General features: G+C 50.8%; 3 protein-coding genes across 7 annotated transcripts; 2 read left to right on the top strand and 1 right to left on the bottom strand.

Moving 5' to 3' along the window:
- The first annotated feature begins 2,386 nt into the window (after positions 1 to 2,386).
- On the top strand, positions 2,387 to 10,488 carry LOC137471730 (GDNF-inducible zinc finger protein 1-like). 5 transcript variants are annotated; one of them, XM_068186268.1, is made up of 8 exons: positions 2,387 to 2,474; positions 2,716 to 2,893; positions 4,386 to 5,297; positions 5,881 to 6,738; positions 7,608 to 7,702; positions 8,236 to 8,403; positions 8,963 to 9,120; positions 9,928 to 10,488. In XM_068186268.1, the coding sequence occupies exons 3-8, from the start codon at positions 4,387 to 4,389 to the stop codon at positions 10,180 to 10,182; spliced, it is 2,445 nt and encodes an 814-aa protein (XP_068042369.1). In that variant the 5' UTR covers positions 2,387 to 2,474; positions 2,716 to 2,893; position 4,386; the 3' UTR covers positions 10,183 to 10,488. The 5 variants fall into 5 exon arrangements, with proteins under 5 accessions (XP_068042369.1, XP_068042370.1, XP_068042368.1 ...); XM_068186269.1 differs by having other exon boundaries at positions 2,395 to 2,474; positions 2,706 to 2,893; XM_068186267.1 differs by lacking the exon at positions 2,387 to 2,474 and adding an exon at positions 2,476 to 2,620.
- Positions 10,489 to 11,871: 1,383 nt separating this feature from the next.
- Positions 11,872 to 19,362, top strand: LOC137471711 (GDNF-inducible zinc finger protein 1-like). The gene is made up of 5 exons (XM_068186250.1): positions 11,872 to 13,176; positions 14,711 to 14,805; positions 15,274 to 15,441; positions 16,432 to 16,589; positions 17,059 to 19,362. Exons 1-5 carry the CDS (start codon positions 11,912 to 11,914, stop codon positions 17,368 to 17,370), a joined length of 1,998 nt encoding a protein of 665 aa, XP_068042351.1. The 5' UTR covers positions 11,872 to 11,911; the 3' UTR covers positions 17,371 to 19,362.
- On the bottom strand, positions 18,092 to 27,390 carry NAPB (NSF attachment protein beta). The gene is made up of 11 exons (XM_068186256.1): positions 27,227 to 27,390; positions 25,297 to 25,376; positions 24,903 to 25,019; positions 24,113 to 24,159; positions 23,958 to 24,035; positions 23,221 to 23,276; positions 22,936 to 23,020; positions 22,258 to 22,362; positions 21,948 to 22,016; positions 21,686 to 21,736; positions 18,092 to 20,696 (listed from the first exon to the last, which is right to left on the bottom strand). The coding sequence occupies exons 1-11, from the start codon at positions 27,322 to 27,324 to the stop codon at positions 20,592 to 20,594; spliced, it is 891 nt and encodes a 296-aa protein (XP_068042357.1). The 5' UTR covers positions 27,325 to 27,390; the 3' UTR covers positions 18,092 to 20,591.
- Between the last annotated feature and the right edge of the window lie 92 nt (positions 27,391 to 27,482).

The raw sequence follows: 27,482 nt of genomic DNA, 5'->3' as shown, positions 1-27,482 counted from the left end.
GGGTGCTCCATCCCTGGAAATTTCCAAGGCCAGGTTGGAGCACCCTGGGATAGTGGAAGATGTCCCATGGCAAGGGGTGGGACTGGATCATCTTTAAGGTCCCCTCCAACACAAACCATTCCATGATCTTGGAATTTGGTGGTTGGACTTGATCTTAAAGGTTTTCTCCTATTCCTCCTTGGTTGACTCTGGTGTTCAGGTTTTTCCCACCAGAACCTTGGTGGGAATTAAACTTTGCTGGTTTTTAGGATTCTAAAATCTTCTTTTTCAGACAAAACACATAAGGACTTCCCTCAATTCCTGTGTTTTTCAAGTGACACCAGAATCTTGGAAGCATTCTGCTAGGATCTACAGAACTCCTGCTCCTTGAGACTGAACTTGATGGGGAGAATCCATGGGATGTTTGATTTGCAGTACGATCCCATGCCAGAATTTCTTATGGAGAACAGAATAGTAGGCTAAGCAGCACTCAGTGCTGACACAGGGAGCAAGGACTGCTCTGTGCTCTCCATCAGGATTTTCTCTGGAATTTGCATTTTTAGCCCATGGTGAAATATCTGTTCCTGTTTCACGGATGATCTGGAGGTTTGCTTGGCTCTTGAGAAAAGGCTTTTGGAAGCTCTCTTTGCAATGCCATGGTTGATATCCATGGTCAGATTCCTCTGGATTAAAGGGATTAAAGGAATGAGCAGGGCTACAGTCTGGGCAGCTCTTTCCGAAGCCTGCAGCATCCTCTGGTGGAGCCGTAAGGAATGGATATCCATCCAGGGAAAACACACGAGGATGTTTCATTGGGGGGTTCCAAAATGTCCCCCAGCTTTGCTGGGAAGAGCCAAAATTGCCAAAACCCCAGCGCCACTGCCCACTGTGCTCCAGGGGGAAGGAACCTGGGATTTGGGGACACTTCCATCCTTTGCTTTGCTGGAGATGTCCTGGCTGACCTCGAGCCACAAACTCAAGGAGCAGGATGGATCAAGAACAGAACCTGACTGGTAGAGCTGACTCCCAGTTTTCCCCTTTTCCCGGTTTCCATCACCACGATCAAAGTCTGAGGTATCTCTCCACTCCCAGCCAAGGGAAGTGCTCAGATAAAATCTGAGTTCCCAGGCTTCAATCCTTTCCTGGATTTTGTTGTTTTGTCTTAACAGGTTGTTTTATTTCGCCATCCCGGCACCTGGAATTCTTCACCCACCACAAGATATCCGAGACTGGCGTCTCCCACAGCTGCCTCCCACACAATTCATCCCTCCTGTTGAAATTCCAAAATTAGGGATTGGGAAAGAGCAGCTATGATGCTCTTCCTTCTCTCTCCCCACACGAGAGACATGGAGAATTCCATAGGTTCTAGAGAGCCCCTGAAGTGCATCCAAGCGCCTGGAAGATTTGGAGAATCAAGTGAATCTCCTGAGAAACAAAACTGGTGGCAAAGAGCAGAGCGAAATCCAGCCTTGGGAAAATCCCTCCTGGGATGGACACACGGATACAGCCCAGCAGTGTATCCAGAATTTCCCTCCATCCTTGTGGAATTCAGACTAAATTGGCCGGGAGCTTCCCAACTCCTCTGGGTGAGAGCTGCCAAGCACGCCAGTTTTCTGATAAAGGAAAAGCAAACACCTTTCCCTCGTGTGAAGATACAGGAATATTATCCTGACATTTTCAACATGGATCACTCATATTGCTGCTCGTTCTTCCCTCTTCAAAAGCTGTGTCTGGACAATAGAAACATTCCCTGGCTACAAACAAAATAATCAGGATTGAAAAAGTGGGTAACACAGATGTCTGCCTTTCCCGATTTGTTTTTTTATGAAGGAATTTATTTTACATTTCCTCGGGGAATTACAGTCATCCAACATTTTTATAAGCAGTTAAAATGTGCAGATTTTAAAACCTGCACTTAAGTGGGAAAAAAATGCTTCAAAAGAGGAATTTATCTTGGAAAAAAAGACTGGAAGTGCTTGGCAGCCCACTTTGATATTATTTTATGTGATAAAACACAGGAATAGGGGATCACCAGTGGGAAGAAATGGGGAGACCCTGTGTTTCTCCTAATCCCAGATTTACCCCGCTAAAGTTCAGAGCTTTATACTAATTTATATAAACACCTCTCTTAACTCTGGCACTGATCTCCCAGTATCCACAGTGGATATCCCAGTATCCTCATGGATATCCCAGTATCCACACTGGGAGAGGCTGAGGGGCTGCCACCACAGCAAACTGGGGACACGCATCATTTAACCTCATAAGACCCGGCTTTTTGAAAGCGTGAAAACAAATTGTTTCCGAAACGAGTCGTTTTGGGAGTGGGTTTTTTTGTTTGTTTGTTTTTCTTTGCGGATTCGGGTCGATTTAAGGTGGGGTTTCAAGGGGTTCTGTGGGAACGCCCTGCCCACACTCAAAATGGCGGCGGCGCTCAGGCACTGAGGCCGCGGCCGCCATGGCGCTTCCGGGCGGGAGCCGGCGGAGGCGGCGGCGAGGTAAGGGCGGGCCGGGGACGGGAGAGACCCTCGGGATGGAGTCCGGGAGCGCCGGGAATCACCCCCGGGAGCGGCGGGAGCGATCTCGGCTGCTCCTGCCGGGCGGGAGGCGATTCCCGGCTGCTGCCGCCTCCGGAAGCGCACAGGTGACCCCTCATGTCCCGGAGCGCCGAGCCTCCCGCTTATGCCAAGCGCTGGGATAAACATTCCCTATCTCCGCTTTCCTCGCAGCGCTTGCCAGATATCTGCGCACGGATCAAAATCTTGTGGCTGCATTCAAAATCCAGAGGATGATCCCGGCTGCGCCAGTGTCGCGAGAAGCAACACGGCGCGGCCGCATTCCCAGAGGATGGTGAGCGTCGGTGCTGGGCCAGCCTTGTATTCCTCGGGGGAGGAGCCTTTCCAGGGGTGTCCCGAAGGTAACGTGGTTAGGGAGAAATCCAAGAGCTCTGCGTTTCAAAAAAAACCCCCAAACTTTAGGAATTTTAGAGGAATTTGGCCAGCAGTTTGCTGCTGCAAGGAGAATGGCAATTCTCTGGAGCATAAACGGAGATTTTTCTGGAGCATAAATAGAGATTTTTTTTTTTTAAATATTTTTTTCTGGAGCATAAATGGGGATTTTCCTGGAGAATAAATGGAGATTGGAGGGGTAAATGGAGATTGATCCTGAACGATAAATAGGGATGCTTTGGAGCATAAATGGAGATTTTCAGGTGGATAAAACAGAAATTTTTCCAGCAGGTAAATGGAGATTATAAAAATATACAATTTTTTTTTTTTTGGAAATTCAGTCCACTGTTGGCTTTATTTTTTAAAGGAATTGTACCAATTCCAGTTGCACTGATTCCAGTTCCTCATCAGGAGCTCTGTAATTGAATTGAAATACAGTTTGAGTTTTGTGTCAGTTCTGATGCAATTAAAGTGTCTTTGCAAATAATCTTTTGGATTAATTATGCTTTCTGCAAATCTTGTGCTTGTGTGCATATTTTTAAACTATTGATTTCCAAACTGCCAAGGAAAATACTGGAAAGCAGTTACAAACAAACCCATAAAATGAGGAGGAAATGGGATTTTTTTGTTTAAATCCTTGGAGTGAGTGTTTTGGAGACTTAAGTATTCGGCAACACTTTGGAAAACTAAAGATCAGCTTCCAAATGGGAACAAAAAATACAAATCTCAATTTTTTTTTCTGAAGGAAAGAATAGTGGGAATTGATGGATTTGTGGAAAGATGCTTCAGTTGCTGGGGGAGTTTAATTCAGAAGGAGCTGAACTCAGAGATGATCTTGGAATTTATCTCTTCCATCGGGCTCCGTGTCAGATCCTGGTGTTAGAGGAGCTCCTGTGGGAACATGGATCAGGATCTTATCACAGATGGGAATCTCACAAAGGAGCAGCAGGAAATTAGCACGTGCTGCTCTCATTGATTTCTCCAAGCACTGCACACAAATCGGGTTTTCCTGCTGGAAAACACAGAGGCAGCAGATGGGCTGGAAGCTCCTGTGGATTTTGGAGCTGAACCTCAGGATCTGCACTGCTTCCAGTGTGCTGGGGTTGTGTCTCCACATGGGAATAGTTGGCAGGCGTTGGGTTGGGAGCATTGCAGAGATCCCTGCTGGCTGTTGGAGTTACCCAGTAGGAATCTGGATGTGAGCAATCCTTTTCCAGTAGAATTTCGGAAACACTCTTTTGCTCATATTCCCTCAATTTCCTTCTCCTGGGAGATGGTTTAGTTCAGGTGGTGATGATTCATCAAAGGTTGGAGGTCTTTTCCAATATCAGTGGTTCTACAATTCCACCTGTGAAGGGTGAACAAGGAATTAGGGCATGGAATTCCACTGGGCTTTCCCTGCCATACTTGAATGGAGAGATAGGAAAAATCATTCCAACATTTTTCTGTTTCTTCTGGTAGGATGGAGAAGAAGAAAATCCTCATGAAGTCCAAGGTTGCTGCTCCCAACCTCCTGAGGGCTCTGCATTCCCTGTACCAGCTTGGGCACCTCTGCGACGTGACAGTCCTCACCCAACACCTGGGAATTCAGGAGGAAATCCTGGCTCATAAAGCCGTCCTGGCAGCTTCCAGCAACTACTTCAAGGGGCTTTTCCTGCACCAGGAGATACTGGACACCCAGAAGTGCACGGTGACTCTGCAGGACATCTACACCGAGGAGTTCACCTCCTTCCTGGAGTTCGTGTACACAGCAGAGGTGGAGATCGAGGCGGGAAAACTCCAGAGGATGAAGGAAATAGCGGAAAGGCTGGAATGCAAGGATTTGCTCGATATCTGTGAGGAAGTGAAAGCAGAGGGCAGGAAGGGCTTGGATTTGAGCCTCCACCTGAAAGGGCAGAGGGGTGAAAATAGGGGAACACAGTGGCCTTGTATCCAGCAAGAGGAAAACCCCAGGAACTCTTCCCAGGTCATGGCAATTCCCATGCAGAGGAAACTTTGGGATAGGCAGAAACATAAGGAGCTGCTGCCAGGCTATGAGCTCATTGGAGGCCAAGCAGGAGGCCTGGAGCAGGATGCCACAGCTTTTCCAACCCCAAAATCCAGGCCGGCAAAGCTGCCCAAGTGCAACAAGACACATTCCCCAACCAGACTGGGTGTGGATATCACCAGCCTGGAAAACAAGGATGGTCATTCCCTCCGCAGGGGGCAGGAGCGGAAGCGGGAATCCCAGGCGTGTCCCTACTGTGACAAGGCCATCAGCTCCAAGTGCAGCCTGGCCGTGCACATCCAGACACACACCGGGGATGGGCCCTACCGGTGCCAGCGCTGCCCCGCCAGCTTCACCCACAGGGCTGCCTACACCTCCCATCTCAGGTATGGCGTTCCTGGGAATGCGCTTCCTTGGGATTCCAGGATAAATCATTCCTGGAGTCCTCCCTGCCTTAGTTCCAGAATTCCTTGGATCTGACTCGAAGCATGTTAAAATAGGGATTATTCACTTGGCCTTGCTGTGCCGATGACTGGATTGAGGTCTCCTAGATGGGCAATTTAGGGAATTTCCCATTGGATTAAGGGAGACTTGTGCAACCAGATTTCTTTGGAATACTCAGATTTGGGGTTTTAAATAGGAATTTTGTGTCTCTATCTAGGCATTTAATCTCTATTTCCTTTAGTTTAAATCCATAAATTCATGGTCTGGGAGGAAAAGTCCATCCTACATTCCTGGTCAGGTGAAAAATACAGATCTTAATGAACTGAGGCATTTTAATTTTCTTGAATTATCTGGTCCAACTCTTCCCAAAATCTCCCTATTTCAGGCTTTCCAAACATGCTGGGAATTTCTTAAATGTGCAAGGAACAATTCAAAGGAAAGGATTCTTCCTCCAGGCCTGACTTGGAACAATTAAACAATAAGTTTCAATTAAACTTAATGGAAGTTGTCCTCCATTTTTAACAGGAAAATCCATAAGTCTGGGCAAGAGAGGAAACTCCTGCCTGTTTATTGGATGGTGGTTCCACCCACACATGGCCCAAACCCCACAAGCCGTGACAAAGATCCTGATGGAGGGACTTGGGATGGGACACCAGAAACCTCAAGGTGTGAGGAAGATGCCGGGAATTCATCCACTGCTGAAGCAGAAAGGAGCAAGGAGCAAGAGGAATCCCAGGAAGCTGAAGGAGGGAATGAAGATGGAGGTGGAATGAGTGTGAAGGGCGAGGAGCAGGGAGACTACGACACAGGATACTCAGAAGTTGAAGGAAGCAGGGACAACGAGGAATGTTCTGAGGAGGAGGAGGAGGATGAAGCCTCAACAGAGAAGGACAGCAAAGAACCTGAACCAGGGTTTAAACTAAAGAAAGCCAGTAAAAGTGTGGCCAACAAGAAATCCATCTACGTGATCCACTGCGACAAGTGCCAGGAGCAGTTTGTTTCCCGGAAAAAATACGTGGATCACTGCCGGGATGTGCACCAGAGCCTTCCTGGCAAGGTGTACCGGTGCGAGGTGTGCAGCAAGGCCTTCGCCAGCTACACCAGCTGGAAGGAGCACCGTGCCTGCGTGCACAGTGAGGAGAGGAGGTTCTCCTGCAGCCTCTGCCAGGCCACCTTCAAGAGGAAGCGGGATGTGAGGACTCACTCCATGCGGAAGCATGAGGGCAGGGCCAAGCGGCCACTGTGCTCCGTGTGTGGCAAGATCCTGAGCTCCCGCACGGCTCTGGTGTTCCACATGCGGACGCACACCGGCGAGAAGCCCTACGAGTGTGGCGTGTGTCACTCCAGGTTTGCTCAGCCTTCCCAGCTCAAGATCCATACCAGGTCAGATTCCAGCCATGCCCATTCCTTGCCCCTTAGAGCAGGAACACCAGGATATCGGGTTCAGTGGGATCTGTGATTAATTCCCTTATGCAAAGGGTTTGGCCCCATGATGCATTTCCCATGGTCGGGATTTCGACACGGATACCCTGTCCAAACTTGCAAGGAATATCCGTCATTTGGGACAGTCTCTAAAATCCCACGATGGCCCTCAGTAATGAAGAGTGAGTCAGGGTTCCTGGAGAAACGGATCCTGAGCCGTGCTCGCTCTTGGAGCAAGGAACTGCCATGGGATTTCATCCTCCCGTGCAACTCCAAATCCACGCTACTCAGCTGGAGCTTCACAGGATGAGTTATTCCCTGGTGGTGTCTGTGTAGACATCCCCTCTCCCAGGAGAGGGTGAATCATCCCGTGGAATTTCCCATCTTTCTCCAGAGAAGACTGATGATAATCCTTTGTTCTGACAGCTCAAAATCAGGAATGATTTTGGACATCATCCTGTTTGGGTTGGAATAAGTTAAGACCAAACATTAGGCTCTGATTTTTCTCATTCTGTGTTATTTTCTGTCATTTTCCCTTCCTTCTCCTTTCCCATGCTCTGAGCTGTCTGGGAAAAAAAAGGTGGATTTCTTAGGGCCTGAAAGTGAGGGAAAAGTAAATTTTAAATGGGAATTTTGAATTTTAAAAGGTCAATTTTAAATGGGAGTTTTACTACTGGAGTGTAGCACCTGTACCTGGAAACACTCAGTTTTCTGAGGGAGCAGAATTTCCTTTTCCCACAACATTTAAAATCCAAACATGGTTTCAAATCCAGTATTTTAGGGATCAAGACCTAATTAATTACTAATCTTTGGTGTTTTCTCTCCATTAGATCCCACACTGGGGAGAAGCCCTACATTTGTGAGGACTGTGGCGCTTCCTTTGCTGACAGAGGAAAACTCAACGGCCACAAAAGGACACACACAGGTGGGAAGGAAATATTCCAGGTGGTTTTCCCATATCTTTCCTGTATTATTGCTGAGATACGAAATAAATACCCCTCCTTTTTTGTTTTGTGACTCATGGAAGAGTATCCGACCACCAGCAAGGAATTCATAGGGGTAGAAGGACCTTTAGCCTGGAGGAAAGGAGAGTCTGGAGGGACTTTGTTGTTTTCCACAATTCCCTGACAGGAGCCAGGGGGAATTTGGGCTCCACTCCCAAGGAACAAGTGTTAGGATGAGAGGAATGTCCTCAAATGGTGCCAGGGGAGAGTCAGGTTGGCTATCAGGAAAAATTCCTTCATGGAAAGGGTTATCAGGCATTGGAAGGGGTGGATGCCTGGATGTGCTCAGGGGACAGCTGGATGTGGCACTGGTTGCCAAGGTGGGGATTGGGCACAGGTTGGACTCGATGACCTTGGAGGTCTTTTCCAGCCTGGGTTCTGTGATTTGTAGGCTGACTCCGAAGGACAGAATTCCCCTGGGAGAATTCCCAATGTCCAGTTTCTCTTCCCTCAGGAGAGCGGCTCTTCAGATGTGACGTGTGCGGGAAGCACTTTGCCACCAACGAGTACCTGAAGTGCCACAAGCGCTGTCACCTGGGAGCCAAACCCTACAGGTGTGAGGTTTGTGGGAAAGCCTTTGGACTCAGAGCCTCCCTGGCCCAGCACAGCAACGTCCATGCAGGTAATTCCAAGGCTGGGAAAAGGAATGGTGGCTTTGTGGTACTTCCCACTGTGAATGTGGACATTCCATCTCATTGCTGAATTAGGGGATCCCAGAATCACTGAGGTTAGAAAAGAGCTCCAAGGTCATCGAGTCCAAGCTGTGCCAAATCCCCACTTTGTCACCAGCCCAGAGCACTGAGCGCCACATCCAGGCATTCCTTGGTCACCTCCAAGGATGGAAATTAGGTTGGGAAGCAGGTGTCATCCTGACCCTGGCTAATGGGATCATTGCATGGTATGCTAGAAAACTGAGGCCTGGATTGTGCAGCTGAAGGAATTTGGAATAGAGGATGGCTGTAGCCTTGGAAGGTATTGGGAAATATTTATTACAGAATGGTTGGGATTGGAAGGGACCTTAGGGGTCATCTCATTCCACCCCCTGCCCTGGACATCTTCCACTCTCCCAGGTTGCTCCAAGCCCCATCCAGCCTTGGACACTTCCAGGGAAGGAGCTGAAGAGCCAGCTGCTCTCTGCTAAGTGCTCCTAACCCTGTGTTTGCTGGGATTGTTATTCCCAGAGACCCGTCCCTATTTCTGCGAGCAGTGTGGGAAGGCCTTCACGCAGCAGGGAGCTCTGCGGCGGCACCAGCGCATCCACACCGGAGAGAAGCCCTACAAGTGCCGGGCCTGCGAGAGGACCTTCACCGACATGTCCACCCTGCGCCGACACGTGGCGGTAGGACATCCACAGGATCTTCCCCATCCTCAGTGCCGCCTCCAGGGTGCTCGTGTCACCCTGACAGCGGGAATTTCCAACCCTCGGGAGGGGCTGTGCTAGGGATGAGTTTTAGGGCAGCGTGGTGAGCCACCATCTTAAAATCTGTTCCTGAACTTTGTGGGATTTTGCTCCAACAGCACAGCAGCTCCCACTGCTGGCTGCCAATCCAGTCATCTCCAGCCTTAGGGGAAGAGTCGTCATCCCTGGAAGTGACTGGATACAGCACTTCCTGATGGTCATCATCTCCGAGATATGTTCCTCTAAAAGATTCCATGAAAACATTTGAGGAAGGACTCGTGATTTTAGATTTTTTATAGATTAACTGCAGAGTCTTCCGTGCTTTAACCCTCATTCCAGCCTCGTAACACGATGGTTTATCCAACTTTGTGCCGCACATTAACAGGAATTCACACATTCCCAGCGTTCCGCTGGAAAATGCTGAGCTCGGCTCTTCCCAGAGACCTCCAGGTCCTGGAAGTGACAGCACAGACAGAACAGGAGGTTCCCTTCCAGCTCCAAGTCAATATTTTGCCTGTGTGCTGAAATTCCAGATGATTTTGGCAGCATTCCATGACAGCAGAGCCAGAAATTCAGCACAGATTTGGCAAAAGAGCCTTGTTTGTGTTTGAGTTGAAACTTGGAGCACAGGATCGTGGAGTTATCCCAAAATTTTTGGATTTAGCTCTGGATGAAGTTAAATATTTGGCAGATAAAAATCAGATCTAATTGTTTTCCTGTCCCGCTCCCTTTTTTTTTTTTTCCCAGATCCATGACCGGAATGCTCACTGGAGAAGCTTCTTGATTGACCTCACACAAAAAAAAGACCACAATTGGTCCAAAATAGAGACTTTAGCAGAAGTGCATCCAGGAGGAGATCCCATGCCCGAAATTTGGTCTGTTGACCACGGGAAACTTTATAAACCAGGAAGTGCTAAAGCAGCAGCAGCTCAAGTGACACCTGGGCTTGAGGACACCGGGAGCACTGACCCCTCCCTTTTGTACTTACAAAGTCAGTTTTAGACCCAAAATGGGTGGTGGAAGGCAGAATGGTGGGTATTATCCTTTGGAATGCAGGGAATCATTGCCGATGGTCACTGCAGCTGCCTCCGGAGCTGCATTGCAGGTGGTAAAGGTGTAATTCCTCATGAGGGTATTTATTCCACTGAAATATTTACACCTGTCCAGAGGTTTATTTTTCACAAAGCTGTGGGAGCATCCCATTCGGAATGGGCAGGGTGGGGTGTGTGTTTATACAATCACGGTGCGGTGCCGCTGTATATCACCCATTCCTCCTTTAATAAAGCTGCCAGTGCTCCTTCATTCGCCCGGATTTCCCAGGGGAAAACGCCGGGATTTGGGAATGCCAAAGGCGGGGGCGGGCTAGGCCGCGTTGCCTAGCAGCACCCGGCTCGCTTCGAGGCGTCACGTCCGGCGCGCCTCCGCCGGGGTCGTGGCGCGTCAGCGCTTCCGGCCGCGCCCGAGGCTGAGCGGGAGCAGCGGCCGGGAGCGAACCGGGAGCGGGCCGGCAGCCGTGAGTGCGGGGGCCTTGGCGGGCTGGCCCCGCACGCCTTCTTCTTCTCCTCTCTTTGCCCCTTATTCCCCCCCTCTCCTCCTCTTCCCCCCCGTTCTTTTCCCCTCCCTTTTCTTCTCCCACCCTTCCCCCCTTTCCTCTCCCCTTTTCCCCCCCGTCCTTTCCTCCCCTTGTTTCCCCGCTTTCCTCTCCCCTTTTTCCCCCCCGTCTTTTCCCCCATCTCATCATTCCCATGTGATCCAGGGTCCTTTGCAAATGGCATTGGAGGTGGGCACTGTGGGGTTCTCCATGACTTGAGCAGCAGCCGCCTGGGAATCTTCTCCCCATTCCCCTTTGGGCTGGAGCTTTTTGGCTCTTTCCAGCCAGTTTTGCCTCTGGAAGGGGAAATGAGAAACGGACATTATTGAGAAACGGACAGTGCTCAAATGGAATTAGAGGGGTAGTTGCGAAATAACACGAGAAGTAGTTAAAAATCATTTTATTGGGGTAAAAAGTGGCATTTTGGTATTGCTGATTGTTTATAAAGCATTGGGTGAGGCATCACTTAATTACCAGGACATGGAAAGGAATTACTCAGATTCCAGTAGTAACAGGGTTGGACTCAACAGATTTCTCAGAGCACCTTTAAATCCATAGAAATCTGGTTTGTTCTGGGGTTAGATGTTTGGGAAAGCACCCCAAAACTTCCACTCTTTTACAAGCTTTGGAGCAGCTTCAAACATTCCCGAGAAATAGGGGCTGATGGAAAGTTGGAAATGGGCCTTCAGAATGTGCAGGCTGTGAGTCCATTTTGAGGAACTCCCATCATTTGTGGGATTTTCAGTGTGTGAATATGATTATCCATCACATAAGAGCTTGGAATTTTATGTGGACAGCATTTTCAGGTGAGTTTTTAGGACAGCAGTTAACTTTTGCTTAATCTTGCCTTCCTTTTATTATTGCCTGGTGAGGCCAGGAATCAGTCCTTAATTCCAGGTTCCTTAACTTGGATGCAGCTCTGTTTGCTCCATCCCTGTCCCAGCTTCTGACAGCCCGAAGGGCTTAATGGAAAATTAGGGTTGGGATTTAAGCTCAGATTCACTTCACAGTTTTCTTGAGGTGCTGGAGATCGGTCCGAGGTTGGATTAAATGATCTCGGAGCTCCTCCCAACCCCAGCCGCTGCAAAGCTGTGGAATTCTGCTGGCTGATGCGGGATCTCGTTAGCAGGGAGAAGAAAGATGGAAAGCAACCCCGTTCTGCTGGAATCCAAGTCCTCCCCCATCAACTTGCTGAACGAGATGCAGCAGCTGCGGCTGCTGGGCCACCTGTGCGACGTCACGGTCAGCGTGGAGTACCAGGGCGTCCGCGCCGAGTTCCCGGCACACAAGGCCGTGCTGGCTGCCACCAGCAAGTTCTTCAAGGAGGTTTTCCTCAACGAGAAACCTGTGGATGGCCCCCACAGCAACGTGTTCCTCAACGAGGTGCAGGTGGCAGATTTCGCCTCCTTCCTGGAGTTCGTGTACACGGCGCGTGTGGAGGTGGAGGAGGACAGGGTGCAGCGTATGCTTGAGATCGCCGAGAAGCTCAAGTGCCTGGATCTCTCCGAGACTTGCTTCCAGCTGAAGAAGCAGATGCTGGAATCCGTGCTGCTGGAGCTGCAGAACTTCTCGGGGTCACAGAATTCCGAGGAGGAAAGCACCACCTGCCCGAGCACTGTGCCCACGGCAAAGGCCGGGCGGGACTCTCCGGATTGTTCTGTAGCCGCGCCTGGCCGTGGAGCATCTCCTGAGGGGCTGGCTGCCAAGTCCAAGGAGAAGATGGACAAAAAGAAGGAAGTGCTGAAGGCTCCTTATGCCAAGATCCGCAGGGCGAGCGGGCGGCTGGCCGGCAGGAAGGTGTTCGTGGAGATCCCAAAGAAAAAATACACCCGGAGGCTGCGGGAGCAGCAGCGGAACGCTGAGGAGGAAAAGCAGCCCAAAGGCGAGGAGGGAGAGCAGGAGCAGGAGGAGAACTCTGGCAAACCTGAGGGGACCTCCCCAGAAAACCTCCCCAAAGGCGAGGCGGACAAAAAGAAGCGCAGCGGCACCTTCAAGTGCGGCACGTGCCAGAAGGAGTTCCTGTACGAGAAGAGCTTCCTGAAGCACATCCAGCAGAGCCACGGGATCGCCTCGGCGCTGGAGTTCCGCTGCGAGACGTGCGCGCAGACCTTCGCCAACCGCTGCAACCTGCGCAGCCACCAGCGGCACGTGCACAGCAGCGAGCGCCGCTTCCCCTGCGAGCTCTGCGCCAAGCGCTTCAAGAGGAAAAAGGACGTCAAGAGGCACGTCCTGCAGGTGCACGAGGGCGGCGGGGAGCGCCACCAGTGCCACCAGTGCGGCAAGGGGCTCAGCTCCAGGACGGCCCTGCGGCTCCACGAGAGAACACACACGGGACACAAGCCCTACGGCTGCCCCGAGTGCGAGGCCAAGTTCTCCCAGCCTTCGGCGCTGAAAACCCACATGAGGTAGGAGCGGCTTTCCCTGGACTCGGGGTGCAGCCCTCAGGGCCTGCTAAATCCCTGGTTTCTCTTCCTATGGGGTGCAGCCTTCAGGGCCTCCCAAATCCCTATTTTCTCTTTCATGGCTTCCCAAATACCTGTTTTCTCCTCATATGGGGTGCAGCCCTCAGGGTCTCCTGAATCCCTGTTTTCATATGGAGTGCAGCCCTCAGAGCCTCCCAAATCCCTGCTTTCTCCTCAAATGGGGTCCAGTCCTCAGGGCCTCCCAAATCTCTGCTTTCTCCTCAAATGGGCTCCTCCAAATCCCTGTTTTCTTCTGATACAGAGTTCAGCCCTCAGGGCCTCCCAAATGCCTGTTTTCTCCTCATATCCCGCATGGGCCAGACCTGTGCTGTGGGGAAATCCAGGTGGAATTCCTCCAGCTCATCCTTAGACTCGATACAAAGACAAGCGTGGAAATATTTGGGAAGGATTTGGCAGGGTTTTCAATGGGAAAATGATGGATTTGGGCACAAAGTAGGGAAAACAATGGATCTGGGAATAGGAGGAGGTGGCGCATCACCAATGTCACCCACACGATACTGATCCAGCACCCGCTGGGTTTTATCTCTCCCAGGGTGTTTTAATCAGGAAAAAAAATAATCTCTGAGGGGTTTTAACCTGATTTTGTCAGTATTTTATCTACCTCAGGGCATTTTGATAAGGGAAAATCAATCCTGAGGGGTTTTAGCCTGATTTTGTCAATTTTATCTTTCTGAGGGCATTTTTATCAGGGCAGAAGTAGACTGAGGGGTTTAACCTAATTTTTTTATCTGTCTCTGGGCAGAGCCTTTTTCATGAGGGCAAAAATCATCTCTGAGGGACTTTAACCTGATCTTTCAGTTATTTCATGTGTCTCAGAGCAGACATTTTGATTAGGGCAAAAATCCACTCTGAGGGGTTGCGCCTGATTTTATCAGTTTTATTTTTCTGAAGGTATTTTTATCAGGGCAGAAATTAACTCTGATGGGCTTGAAAGTGATTTTATCAGTCATTTTACCTTGTCTCATGATAGAGACCATTTTATCAGAGTAGAAATCTTCTCTGAGGGGTTTAACCTGATTTTATCACTTATTTTATCTGTCTTCTGCCAGAGACATTTTTATGAGGGAAAAAATCCTCTCTGAGGGTTTAAACCTGATTTTTTTCCATTCTCAGAGCCCTTTCAGGAATTTTGGACACTGGAAACTCAACACTGCCTTAATTTGGGTGTGGTGGCAGCCGGTGGTGGGGATTTCTCCTCCTTGGGGATGTATTCTGCCACGTGGATGTGCCTCTCCAGGAAAAGCAGCCATCCCAACCCCCTGAGAAGCTTCCTCTCACTTCCCAAAGGATTTGACACCACGACCTGGAGAGAATTTTTGGAATTTGGCTGCGTTTCACCTTGAAAAATTTGCTTTTACCGTAACATTTTTGGTGTGGGTGTTGATCCAGCAGTAAGGATCAATGGGAATGAGGGAAAGGCTCATCCTGGAGTTTGAACATTCCTTTTTCCTTGCAGGATCCACACAGGGGAGAAGCCCTTTGTGTGTGATGAGTGTGGGGCCCGCTTCACCCAGAACCACATGCTCATCTACCACAGGCGCTGCCACACAGGTGAGGCTGGAAAACTGGGAAAATCCAATCCCAAATATTCCAGTGAAAATGTTGCCTTCAGAAAATGCTTTTTTTCCACATTTTTATGGATAAAATGAGATATTGTCGTGTCTTAGGTGGGATTTGCCTGAGAAAGGTTCCTAAGGATATCCTGTGATTTGAAGATGAGGGAGGGTTGATTTAAATTGGATTTTGGGAAGAAATTCCTGCCTGTGAGAGTGGTGAGGCCCTGGAACCATTTTCCTAAAGAAGCTGTAGATTCCCCATCCCTGGAATTGTTCCAGGCCAGGTTGGGAGTGGCTTGGAGCAACCTGAGATAGGGGAAGGTGTCCCTGCCCATGGAATGGTTTGGAACTGGGTGACCTTTAAGTATCCCCACAGTGAGGACACGCTCCAGAATTTCTGTGGGATATTTAAGAGCATTCCCAAATCTCTGCTTGTTTAATCCTGCTTTTCCACCTTTTTTAGGGGAAAGGCCTTTCATGTGTGAAACCTGTGGGAAGAGCTTTGCCTCCAAGGAATACCTGAAACACCACAACCGGATCCACACGGGATCCAAGCCTTTCAAATGTGACGTTTGCTTCCGGACCTTTGCCCAGAGGAATTCCCTGTACCAGCACATCAAAGTCCACACAGGTAGGATGTCCCCCTTTTCTTTGATACACAGGTAGGATGTTCTCTTTTTCTTGGATACACACTCCTCACCACTGCAATATCCCAGCCAGGATTTCCCCCATGTGCACTGCTTGATGTGTCATGTTCTCCCCTTCTCCCACTAGTCCTGAGTGACAGCAATTCCCTGGAATGCTTCCACAGGCTGTGGAGATACCTTAATAAGCTGCCAGGATCATTTGTGATGGAGAGCTCTGGTATAGCTCCGAAGGTTTGTCGTGGGAAGAAGGAAAACGGGTGTTGTTGCAGGCCCCCAGCCGGGTAGTAATTAGCACTGACTCCATGATTGCAGAAGGCTGCTCAATTGCTTTGTTCTATCATCCTGTACTATATTATAGTGTAGCTGTTAAGAGACTCAGTAACCCTTACAGCCAGTCCGATACAGCTTTGACCTAACTGGTCGATCAATCCAAACACCATCCAGTGTCCAATTAAGAAATCACCCTTTGGTAAACAAATCTCCATGGCACATTCCACACGTGCACAACAGCAGGTGCAACAAGTGGAGATAAAAATTCTTTCTCATTCTTTCCTCTGATCTTCTCACAGCCTTGCCTGGGAAAGTCTGTGCCTGCTCTCTGTGGCCAGAGAGCTGCTGCCACAAATGGGATCTCTTTCCAAACAGGGAGTTTGTGGTGTCTTCAGAGTGATGCCAGGGCTGCGGGTGGCTCAGGGGTTCTTGTTCAGAGAACAGTGTATAAGGGGGAGGAATACTTGGATTCTGGGCAGGACTTGAGTCTCTAATGGAAAATCCATGGAAAAACAGAGTGGCAACACATCTTTATGGGGCTGGGAGGAACTTGCTGCCTCCAGATGGGTCGTAATGTGACATTTGTGCCACCAGGATGTTTTCCCTGACCATTCCCTGTCAGCCAGGGGTTTCTGGGCATTCCTGAGGCACAGCAGCTCTGCTCTGCCCGCATTCCCAGCCTTTCTCCCATGCCACATTCCCAGGGGAGCGGCCGTACTGCTGTGACCAGTGTGGGAAGCAGTTCACACAGCTGAACGCGCTGCAGCGGCACCACCGCATCCACACCGGCGAGAAGCCCTTCATGTGCAACGCCTGCGGCAGGACCTTCACCGACAAATCCACGCTGCGCCGGCACACCTCGGTACGGTCCCACAATCCTGGCGCGCCAGCAGCACCTTCTGGTGGCGGGCAGCTCAGCGCCACCACGCCTCCTCGGAGCCACGTTCCGTGGACTTACGGGTCAAGCCCGGAGCAGACTTCCAGTTCAAACTGATGGAAGTTGGGGTTAGGTGGGATGTTGGGAAGGAATTCTTCCGTGGGAGGTTGGGAAGGCCCTGGCACAATTTTCCCAGAAAACCTGTGGGTGTTGCATTCCTGGAATTGTTCAAAACCAGGTTGGACAGGGCTTGGAGCAACCTGAGCCAGGGGAAGATGTCCCTGTCCATGGCAGGGGTTGGGACTGGATCATCTTACGGTCCAATCTTCCAACCCAAACCATTCCATGACTCCATAACAAAAACCTTTTCTACCAACATCAAATACAAGCTTGATCCAAACTTTCCCTTGTCATCCTGTATCCAACCTTCTCTCTCCTGGTTATTCCTTTGCAGATCCATGATAAAAACACCCCCTGGAAGTCCTTCCTTGTCATCGTGGAAGGAGCCGCAAAGAATGACGAGGGACACAAAACGGAGCTTCCTGATGAGGAATACGAGGTGTCCCCCAAAATCCCAGAAAAGCTGCTCTCCTTCCCAGAGAACAGCCCCTACCAGAGCCTGGCAGCAGTCCCAGGAAGCGGGAATTCCAGCACAGACTGTAAGGCCTCTGGAGCACAGGAGTCCCTGCTGGGAGAACTGACCATGCTCCACACGCAGACGGACTCTGGGCAGCCCCAGCTCCATGCCCTGGTGAACATGGAATGATTCAGATTGCCTCCTGCTCCTTAGGCTGCACCCTTTGTACAGTCCTTGGCCTGAGGGAGGCTGGTGGCAGGAAGCTGGGAAAGAGTGGATTTCCAGCTTTCCTCTGGAAATTCCCTCCCCAGCTCCATCTCCTGATGGTCAGGCAGGGTGGCACCACACTAGGGAATTTGTAGGAGTTGATCCTCGGGGAATTCAGGGGGTGGCTCAGGTACCTTGGTGGTGCAGGTTTGTTTTCCAGGGAATTCAATGCCGCATGGACAATCAGGAGAACTGATGTTTCTCTATGACATTTGCTGCGTTTTCCCCAGTGGAATTTCATCCAGGAGAAGTTTGGCTAAATTTGCTTTTCAGGAAATGTTGGTTTCTCTCTGCTTTTGCCAAAGATCCCAATGAGTGGGAGCAGCTTTGGAGTTTCATTCCAGGAGTTTGGAGTCTCTGAGCAGCAAAAAGGGGCAGGTGGCAGCCAAGTGCTACTTCCTTGGTTTTACAATTGCATGGAAACTGGAGCAGTCTGGCACTTGGATCCTGTCACTTCTCACCCTCCAGCTGCTCCAGCTCCCATGGAATTGGGCACTTAGGAGACCAAAACATCTCCTAGAATAAAGTCTGTGAAAAGGAGCTGTGCTGGAAGGGGCTCAGTTCAGAGGCTTTTCCTGCTCCATTTTAGTGGAATAGGATTTGGGAGGTTTCTAGCTGGGCTGACTCCTGTTTTTTTGCCACAGCAGCTCACTGCTATGGTTTAATGCTTCAAACCTCGGGATGGGCTTTCCAGTGTAAAAACCCACAGCTTTTCCCATTCTTTTTCCCATTTCTTTGCCTGTTCCTGTAGTATTCCCACAGCAATTCCTCAGCTGAAGCTGTGAGCAGAACGTTGGGAAAGGTAAGCACAGTCCAGCCTGGTGAGATCCAGCAATAAAGACCCCCCCCCCCCCAACTGTGGCACAGAGCTATTTTTTGGGATAAAGGGATGGCAGAGGCATTCTCATGGAATTCTAAGCTAGAAAAAAGGGAATTTTTGTACCAGAGGACATTTCCAAGAGGTTATATTTGAGATATTTATTCCTGCTGGAGCTCAGTTATTCCCAGTGGAAGGAAAGCGTTTGTAGATATATTTAAGGGCTGAGCACTTGGATCTGGAGCCGGGGAATGTTTTGTACTCCAAGAACATATGGAAGTGAATTACTTGTTTGAGCTGTTCCTATTAAAATACGGAATATGGAGACCTCCCAGTGACTCAGTCATACCCAGTGGGACACTTTGGGATATTGACAGGCTCGGAAAGTTCACCTGGAGAAGGTTCAATTCCCTGGATACCTCAGAAGGGGCCTACAAGGAAAAGTGGGAGGGATTCTTTACCAGGAATTATAGAGACAGGACAAGACGGGGGGAATGGCTTCCCAGTGACAGAGGGGGAATTCAGGTGGGTTATTGGGAAGGAATTCTTCCCTGTGAGAGTGAGGAGGTCCTGGAAGAGTTTTCCAAAAGAATCTGTGGCTGCCCCATCCCTGAAAGTATTCAAGGGGCTTGGAGCAAGCTGAGATAGTGGAAGGTGTCCCTGGAACAGGATGAGCTTTAAGGTCCCTTCCTACCCAAACCATTCCATGATTCCAAACAGGAATTGAAGGAATCACACCCCCTCCCAGCCTCCATCATCCCACCATGCTCCAGCCTTTTGAGTTTTCTGTAAGAACCACTTCTCCCTCCTTCCATCCATGATTTTCACTTTATTCATGTACAGAGTTACACCAAACATGATATTCTTGCTAAGGCCATTTCCTTAAATAAGTTTTCCGAGTAGAGAGTGATGGAAGTGGGGTGGGAATACAGCGGGAGTGGCAGAATTGTCACCTGGGAACTTTCACAATTCACCATGGATACAGCAGAGGACATGCTGGAGCTACTCACACACAACTATCAGGTGTAGGGATGGAGTAACAGCTGTCCTGCTCTTCCTGTCCTACAACACTGACAAAGGGAACCGAAAAAACACCGGGAAAAGTGGAGCCTCCCAAGCTGTGCTTCCCCTCATCCTGGCTCCCACAGTGCTGGATGCCAGATAAAGTCATTCCTAAGGGTGGGAATGGATGAACTCCATGTGCTTCCAAGCCTGGAGCTGGGAGATGCCCCCCCACTGCCTCCCAAGCCTGGGCTTTTCCATCTGGTTGGGATGTTTGGGATGAACACAAGGACCTGTGGGAAACAGAGATCGGGAAGGGTGGGAAAACACCAAACCAAGGAGAATTTGGCATGGATTGGGATTTTTGGTTTTCAGAACTTTAGAGCCCAACGAGCTAAGCTCTATCCAAAGCCCAACATTCCAACCTGACTTTTTCCAGAGGAAAGAGGGGCTGGGGCTGCCTGGAGCCTCCAGAACAGCCCTTATTAATTAATGACTTCACTCTTCCCAAAGAGTGACAAATTGCACAAGCTCCCGACGCCTCTGATGCATCCTTGAAAAACCAGGCAGCTCAATACCCTCTCCTTAACAACATACCCATCAATTCCTGCAAGAATTTTTCAACTTTTCCCAAGTAAATTGTGCCCCCTGCCACCTGAATTCCAACCAGGCTCCTGTGGGATCAACACTTGCGTGCAGCCAAAGGCTCAGAATTTAGGGATTGTGCTCAGCACACGCAGAGGGTGAGGTAAAAAAATAGATCCTTCCTCAGGTGGAATTATTTGGGAAGTGGAGGGATGGGATGCACCACAAACTAACGTGGAAAATCAATCCAAGAAAGATGGAAACCAACCAGGACCTAGGGCCATCACCAATCCTAGGCTCCTGGAATGCCTATGGCGTGGTGGAGGTGTGGAGGGTATTCCCAATTCCCAAAGCCTCTGCCTAGCACCACTTCCAGACCCCCAGATCCAAGAGTTTCCAACACTTGAGAACAGGAAAATGGGAACACAAAGGGCTGGGAGCACTTATTGGTATTGTGTTGGCCTGGATGGAATATTTACATGCTGGAATCAACGGAACAGCAGGAAAACCGGGAGCTGCGAGTGCAGGCACCGGGATGAGAGGGACCAAACCCAAGGAGGAGAAGGAGGATTTCCGCTCCAAGGGCTTCTCTTGCCTGGCATCTGCCCGGAGCGTCACCACAGAGCAGGGCTAAAGAAACACAGTGAGCCATGGGAGTGGGAAGCACGAAAGAAAGCGCAGGATTGGGTCGGGAATTCCCCAAAAGTCCTCAGCTGGAGGCGGGAAGGGCCTGCGGGCATCACTTGAGGTCGCCGTCACCCTCGCCCTGGATGGTTTTCTTGATGCGCAGCAGCATCGTGGTGAGCCACTGATCCAGCCGCGAGATGGAGTCGAATTCCTTCACCTGGCACCGGCAAAAAACGTGGATCAGGGAGTGGGCGGGAAAGGGAATGAGGCGGGGATGTGGCAGGGATGGGAGGGGGGAGTAGCAGACATGGGCTCGTCCTGGAAATACATGGGAGGAAAAAAAGGAGAGAAAAGGGAGGGGGGGAATGCAGAGAGGGACAATAAAGCGAAAGGGGGGGTGAACAAGGGGAAAGGGAGGGGAAAATAAGGGGAAAAGGGAAAAAAGGAGAAGCAAGGACAAAGGTGAAACAAGGGCAAAAGGAAAACAAGGGGAAGGGGGGGAAAAAAGGGAAGGGTGGAAAAGGAGAAAAGAGGATAAAGGGGAAGAAGAGGAAAAGAGGAAGAGGAGAAAGGGAGTGGGGAAAAAACAAGAGGAAAAAAAACAAGGAGAAAGAGGGAAAAAATGCAAGGAGAAAGCGGGGAAAAACAAGGGAAAGGAAAAAAAAGGGAAGAAAATAAACAGGAGGGGGAAAAGGGAAAGGAAAAATGGGGGAAAGGAAAAATGGGGGAAAGGAAAAATGGGGGAAAGGAAAAATAGGGGAAAGGAAAAATAGGGGAAAGGGGGCTAGAAAGAAAGAAGGGAAAGAAAGGGGGGAGAGGGAAAAAGGGAAGGGGGTGAAAAGGAGGAAGGGCAGAAAAAAGGGGAAGTTGGGGGTAAACAATGGAAAACAGAGGGAAAAAATGGAATGGAGGAAAAAAAAAAAAAAAAAGGGGAAAAGGCATAGGGCCACAGTCCAGAGAGAAGTCTCTCCAAACCCAACCCGAGCACTTTAAGCTCCTGTCAAGCACCAAAGGAGCTGGAGCAAACCCAGGCAGGATCTGAACTCTCCATGAAACCCCAGGAATGTTGAAGGAGGAAGCTGGGACCTTGCTGGAGCCACTGTCCCTGGCCCCTCTCTGCAGGTTCCCAAATACTGAACAGGGCAAAGGCATCCCAAAAAAGAGAAGGAAGAAGCAGCATTCCCAAGTGAAGCCATGAGTACTCACAGCCTCGGTGTAGGCCTCGCTGTTCTGCTCCTCATGAGCTTCCAGCAGTTTCTGGGAAAACACCAGGAAAGATTAGGGAACGCTCTATTCCTGCATATTCCCGCTCCAGCATCTCATCCCAGGGAACAGAGACCCATGAAAAGCACCCACCACAAACGGGGGTCTGGGCCAAACCCAGGGAAAAGTGAGGCTGATGTCCTCTAAAATGCTGGGATAAAGGAGAAAACCCCTGGAAAAGTGGGAAAGCACCCTGGTTACTCACTTTCAATAGCTTGCATTCCCGGGAATCTGTGAAAGCTGGGAACATTTCTTCGTACTTCTCCAGCGCAAGCTGGAAGAGAGAAGAGATCCCTTCGCACACCGTTCCTATTTTTTTTCCCCAGGATTTGCCTTCCCATCCTCAAACTTGGGAAAGTATCCACCAAGAATCCAACATAACAGTGGCACACCAAGAATTCCAGCCACTGCTGAGGAGGGATCAGGGATTTTGGGGTAATAGCTGTGAACCCACCAAGCTTCTCCCAGCTGGCCAAGGCTGGTGAGGAGGAACTGGGAATTCTGGGATAACTGACCTTGGCATTCAGCTCATCCACGATGAAGTGGCACAGAGCAGCTTTGAAGAAATATTCTTTGGCGCTGTACTTGAGCAAAGGGTTATCCATCGTGTTTGTTCCCACCTGGACAAAAAAACATGGAAAAAGGGGGCAGGAAAGGAAAGCCTGGATTAAACCAATTCGTATTCCACCCTGAGCCACAGGGCTGGGAATAAAAGGCATGGAAAAAAATGCCAAAAAGCTGTTGGGAAGAAGGGGGGTTTTGAACTCATCCCAAGGGAAGTCAGATCTCACCAGGCTGATCCTTGGTTGATGAGGAAATAGAAAAACAAATCAATCTGGGGAAAAGCTGTTCCAGGATTATCCCTCTGGAAGCACCAAGCAGCACTGTTGGTATTTGCAAGTAAATATCCAACAAAAGGCAGAGTTGATAAATCCGGGAGGGAATTTTCTGCCAAAGGGAGTTGTAAATACGTTCAAAGGGGAATCTTTATGGATTTCTCCCAAGCTTTTCCTGGAAACACTGAAAATCATGGATGTGGCACTTGGGGATGCTTGGCCATGTGGGGTAACAGTGGCACTCTGACCTCAGAAAGCTTTTCCAGCCTAAACAATTCCCTATTCTGGCAGTTTTGCCAACCCCTGAGCCCTTTTTCTTGGGAAGAGGTGCTATTCCCATGGGATTTGGCTCCTGACCTGCTCGTAGATCTCGATGGCTTTCTGGTACTGCTCCAGCTGCGCCGCGTAGGCCGCCACCTTCAGCAGACACTTGTTGGCTGAGCTGCAACCACATCCCGAAAATCAGGCCCTGAATCCCAGGAATTCACCAGCCCACAGCCCAGCACCCCTTCCCAGAGAGAAAAGTGGGAACCCACAGCTAAGGAATTCTCTTGGAATAGCCCAAATTAGAAGTGTGCTGGCTGTGGGAGTGGCTGAGATGGATCCCTGTTCCAGCCCTTCCCAGTGATCCCAAGGACTTGCCTGTTGGATTCCTCTCCCTTGTAGTAATCTGCGGCCTGCTCGTAGTGCGCGATGGCCTGGGGACAGAGATGGGGGATCAGTCATCCCGGGATAAAGCACACCATGGAACAGCACCAACATTCAGGGAGAGAGATGGGATCCAATGGAGCAGAGCCAAGGAAGGAAATCCTTGCCTGGAAAATAACCCCTAAATCCCATCCAGTTTTTTCCTGCAAAATTGCAGCAGAGATCCACAGCAGGATTCCTGCTCAGGGAATTTGGAAGTGGGAATGAGGGAATCAGTGCTGACATGGGAACTAAAAGTGACAGAAAATGGCTCCATGACACTCCCGAAGAGCTTTTCCAATGGGAAACACCGAGATGGATTCTCACCAGAGCATTTGGCCAGTCCTGCTGGCACAGGGACACACCAGAGACTTGGGATTGCTCCATGAAAGCTTCCAGGCTGGGAAAACCATTAACTCCAGCTCAGGGCTGGATTGCACCTACACCAGGAATTCCAGTGCTGGATGGGAGATGGGAATTTTTGAGCTCAGGGCAAGGAAATCCCAGAATGGTTTGAGTTGGAAGGGACCTCAATGGTGATCCCTTTCCACTGGGGGAACAACTTCCACTATCCTAAGCTGCTCCAGCTTGGCCTTGGACACTTCCAGGGATGTGGCAACCACCGGTTTTCTGGGAAAGCTGTTCCAGGGCCTCCAGTGACATCACAGATGATGTCACCAACATCCCCTCACCTTCTCGATGTCCACCAGCTCGGCCTCGTAGATCTCAGCAATGGTGATGTGGTGCTTGGCAGCGATGGTGAAGCGGCCCTGGGGACAGGAGGGAAGCGGGATGAGGTGCGGCATTCCCGGGAAGCCGCGCGGCATTCCCGGGAGCGGGGCCTTACCATGTCGGTGTAGATATCGATGGCTGCGTTTAAGCAGTTGATGGCCTCTGCAGCGTGTGTGAGAGACAACAGTGTCAGCCACGTCCCATTCCTAAATCCCACCCAGCAGCTGCTCCAGGGAATATCTACCTACAGAGTGGGCTCTGGAATGACCTCAGTCCCAGCACCCCCAGCAAATCCCAAAGGGAACAAACACCAGGATGACCTAAACCTGAGTTTGCTGTCTGCATCCCCCAATGGAGCAAACTTCAAGGGATCAATTCCCAAATGCTGCTGTTTTTCAGGGAATTTAGGAGTTTCACCACTTCAAAAGGGTGTTATCCACCCTTTTGAGTTTGTTCCCGTGTCTCCTGGGATAATGCTGGTGGGAGGTGGGGGATTTGCTTCCAGACCTAGCTAGGGAAAAGTGAATTGGAGATCTTCCCAAAAATCACAACCCAGCTGAAAGAATCCCAGATCCTTTATTTTCATCCCAACAAAGGCCAGGACTAGGGAAAGCCTCGGGAACACGGTAGGGCTCCTACTGTGATCCAGCCCAGTGACTGCCTGAAGCCATTCCTCAGGAAGCCGTTCTCTAAAGCCAAGCCAAATCAGGATGGAAGCTGCCAAAGGACCCAACACCGCGCAGCATCCCAAATCCCAACAAAAACCAAGAGGAGATGCCAGGACAGTGCTGACCTCCTGCATCACCCCAAAGAACCTTCTGGAAAAGCAGGAATGCACCTCTGCCACCACTGAGCATTTGGCTGGGAACAATCCCACATTCCGCTGCCAGGTTCCGCTGCCTTACCTTGCGGATCTGCTTTTTTGTAGGCATTCCCGGCATCCACAAAGCTGGTGGCTGAGTCGTGCTTGCTCTGGAGCTGCATGTGCAGCTTGGCCGCCTGGCAAAAGGCATTTCCTGCCGCTGGAAAAGAGGGAATACCGATCCCATGAGTGAAGGGGAAGGCGCTGCTTCCGGGACCCTGGGAGACTTGGGGATGAGGGTTTCCGAAGCAGGACCACACGCTGGCATTTTAAAATTCCTCCAAGATCCTTCAGCTCATTCCCTTTGTCCCCTCTCCCAGTATTTAAATAGGAACTGTATGGACACAGAGACCATTCCCCATAGAATAATTCACGGGAAGGCATTTGGGCGCTCTGGCATCACCCACACCCCTCCAGATCCCAGGATTTGGACTCACCACTCCAGTTTTTGGCGATCTTGAACATGTTGGCAGCCCTGGTGTACATCTCACAGGCCTCCTCCACGCGGGTGTTGCCCCTGGAATGCAGCAGGAATGCTCCTGAGGCTGGGACGGGAGGGAACATGACTCCGGAGCCAAAACTGGGATTGGGAATCCTGGCCTCTCCAGGCTCTGTGAGGCTGATCCCATTCCCCATGTGAGAACACTGAAAGGGGAATGCTGGATTTGGGGGCTCTCCCAGAATTCCGAGACGCCAAAAGTCACATTTTGGCAAGGAAATGCAGATTTTTCATGGAAACCCTGGGGAAAAAAGAGGCTCTGGGGGGATCTCCCTGCCCTCCATAACTCCCTAACAGGTGCCAGGTGGAATCAAGCTTTGCTCCCACAGAAAAAAAAGGAATCCCAAAATCCTTAAGGTTGGAAAATCCCTCAAGTCCATGAATCCAACATTTCCACGAAATCCATGTCCCCAAGTGCCAAATCCACACTGCTCTTAAATCGACCTCACAACAGGGATTATTCCATTTTCTTTTCCATCTCCTGGGAATTCTGGCACTTTTCTCCCCTTGCTCTCTCCCTCTGGCAGTTGAGCACGATCAGTTTGGAAGCACAGGTGGGATTTTTTGGATCCCTCCTTGCCCTTGGAAGGCACCTCTGGCATGAGCCAAAGCCAATGGAGGTGGCACCGAGGAATGCTACACTCGGAGAGGCCTCTGGAACAGGGCAGGACCCAGCCTTTTAATCCCCAAAAATTCAAAATAAAGGAATAACAGCTTTTGTGCAAGGTGATGGAGCAATTCCAGGAAGAGCCCAAGTGGGAAGGCATTTGGCCGGCATTGGGAAACCTGGACATCCCGTTTACAGGGAAGATGCCAAGAGCCGAGTCACCCCCACCCCCCCACCTTTCCTTCCTCTTTTTGTCCCTCCCTCTTTTAGCCCTGAAAATTAAAAATTCCCCTCTCGAAATCTCTGCCTGTTCCCTCCAAGGATTTTCAGGAATTTGCCACCCGGATTATGCTCCTGGAGCAGGCCCTGACTGATTAATCTGCCGGAGGCCAGAGAGGAATTTCTATTTAAAACTTGTGGATTTTAGGACGGCTACAGCCGGTTTTTCTGGGCTGATAGATAAAAACCTCCCAGCCTTCACAGAGCATCGCTCCGGGAATGTTGTTTCCTTAAAAAACTTAAGGGAAAGCAGCACTGAGGTGGCCAAACCAGCCCGGTTTCAGGCACACCCCCAGGAACAGCGAGCCTGGAGCAGCCAGGCCCAGGGAAAAGGACGCTCTGCCATTTTCTGGGATAACGCCGGCCGCAGCCTCGGGGTGCCGGGGTTCCCTGAGATTTCGGGAGAGCTTGTCCCTTCCAGGGAGAATCCCGGGGATGCCGGGAGATGATTCCGCCCGGGATAAGGCCGGGATGAGCGGCGGGGCCTGGCGCGGGGAGGGGACAGGAGCCGCAGAGGCCGGGCGCGCTCGTCACATCCCTGTGGCCATGGATGGCCAGGACGGGCTGCTCCAGCGGGATCCGGGTTTGGATCGGGATGGGAGGGCTCCGTGTGCCCCCCGTCCCCGTGCTCTGGCAGGGATATGGAAGACTCTCACACACACGATGGGGCAGGAGTTAGGAAAAAGGGGGAAGAGGTCGGGAAGGGGAGGATGGAGGAGATGGGAAGGTGGGCAGGAAATAGGGAAGGGGGCGGATGTAGGAGATGGGAGGGGGGACAGGAGCTCAGGGGGGGGTTTCAGGAGCTGAAGGGGAGCAGGAGCTGGGAATGGGGGTGTGAAGGAATTGGAAGGGGGGCAAGAGCTGGAGAGGGGGATCCAGGAGCCGGGGAAATGGGGGGGAGATGCAGGAGATTGGAAGAGGGAAGCAGGACGTGGGAAGGGGGATGCAGGATCCGGGCAGGGGGGATGCGGGGGCCGCTCACCCGAAGAGCCCCCGCAGGAAGGAGTGCGAGCCCTTGACCCGCTTCTCGGCCTCCGCCATCAGCTGCACGGCCTCCCGCTCCTTGCCGGCGCTGTCCATCGCTCCCGCTTTTCCTGCTCTCCTTCCTCCTCCTCCGCCGCGGCACCGGGAGCGCGCCGGGCGCGTGCGCGGGGCGGGGCGCGCGCAGGATGCGGGATGCGGATCCGGCGGGGATCAGGGATGAGCGGCTCCTCCCGGCGGGTGGGACCCGCGCAGCC

The sequence above is a fragment of the Anomalospiza imberbis genome, chromosome 3 (assembly GCF_031753505.1).
Source record: "Anomalospiza imberbis isolate Cuckoo-Finch-1a 21T00152 chromosome 3, ASM3175350v1, whole genome shotgun sequence".
In the NCBI taxonomy this organism is placed as follows: Eukaryota; Metazoa; Chordata; class Aves; order Passeriformes; family Viduidae; genus Anomalospiza; species Anomalospiza imberbis.
Note: the sequence above shows the minus strand (reverse complement) of the source record. Positions and strands in the feature narration are given on the sequence as shown.

Bases quoted from the DNA above. Each gene is read 5' to 3' on its own strand.
- LOC137471730 (XM_068186268.1), top strand. From the start codon at position 4,387: ATGGAGAAGAAGAAAATCCTCATGAAGTCCAAGGTTGCTGCTCCCAAC. The intron at 5,298-5,880 runs GTATGGCGTTCC...CATTTTTAACAG, and splicing joins GCCTACACCTCCCATCTCAG to GAAAATCCATAAGTCTGGGC. The intron at 7,703-8,235 runs GTGGGAAGGAAA...CTCTTCCCTCAG, and splicing joins CCACAAAAGGACACACACAG to GAGAGCGGCTCTTCAGATGT.
- LOC137471711 (XM_068186250.1), top strand. From the start codon at position 11,912: ATGGAAAGCAACCCCGTTCTGCTGGAATCCAAGTCCTCCCCCATCAAC. The intron at 13,177-14,710 runs GTAGGAGCGGCT...TTTTCCTTGCAG, and splicing joins GCGCTGAAAACCCACATGAG to GATCCACACAGGGGAGAAGC. The intron at 14,806-15,273 runs GTGAGGCTGGAA...CACCTTTTTTAG, and splicing joins CCACAGGCGCTGCCACACAG to GGGAAAGGCCTTTCATGTGT.
- NAPB (XM_068186256.1), bottom strand. From the start codon at position 27,324: ATGGACAGCGCCGGCAAGGAGCGGGAGGCCGTGCAGCTGATGGCGGAG. The intron at 25,020-25,296 runs GTGAGTCCAAAT...CCTCTTTTCCAG, and splicing joins GATCGCCAAAAACTGGAGTG to CGGCAGGAAATGCCTTTTGC. The intron at 22,363-22,935 runs GTCAGGAGCCAA...TTTTTTGTCCAG, and splicing joins CCATCGAGATCTACGAGCAG to GTGGGAACAAACACGATGGA.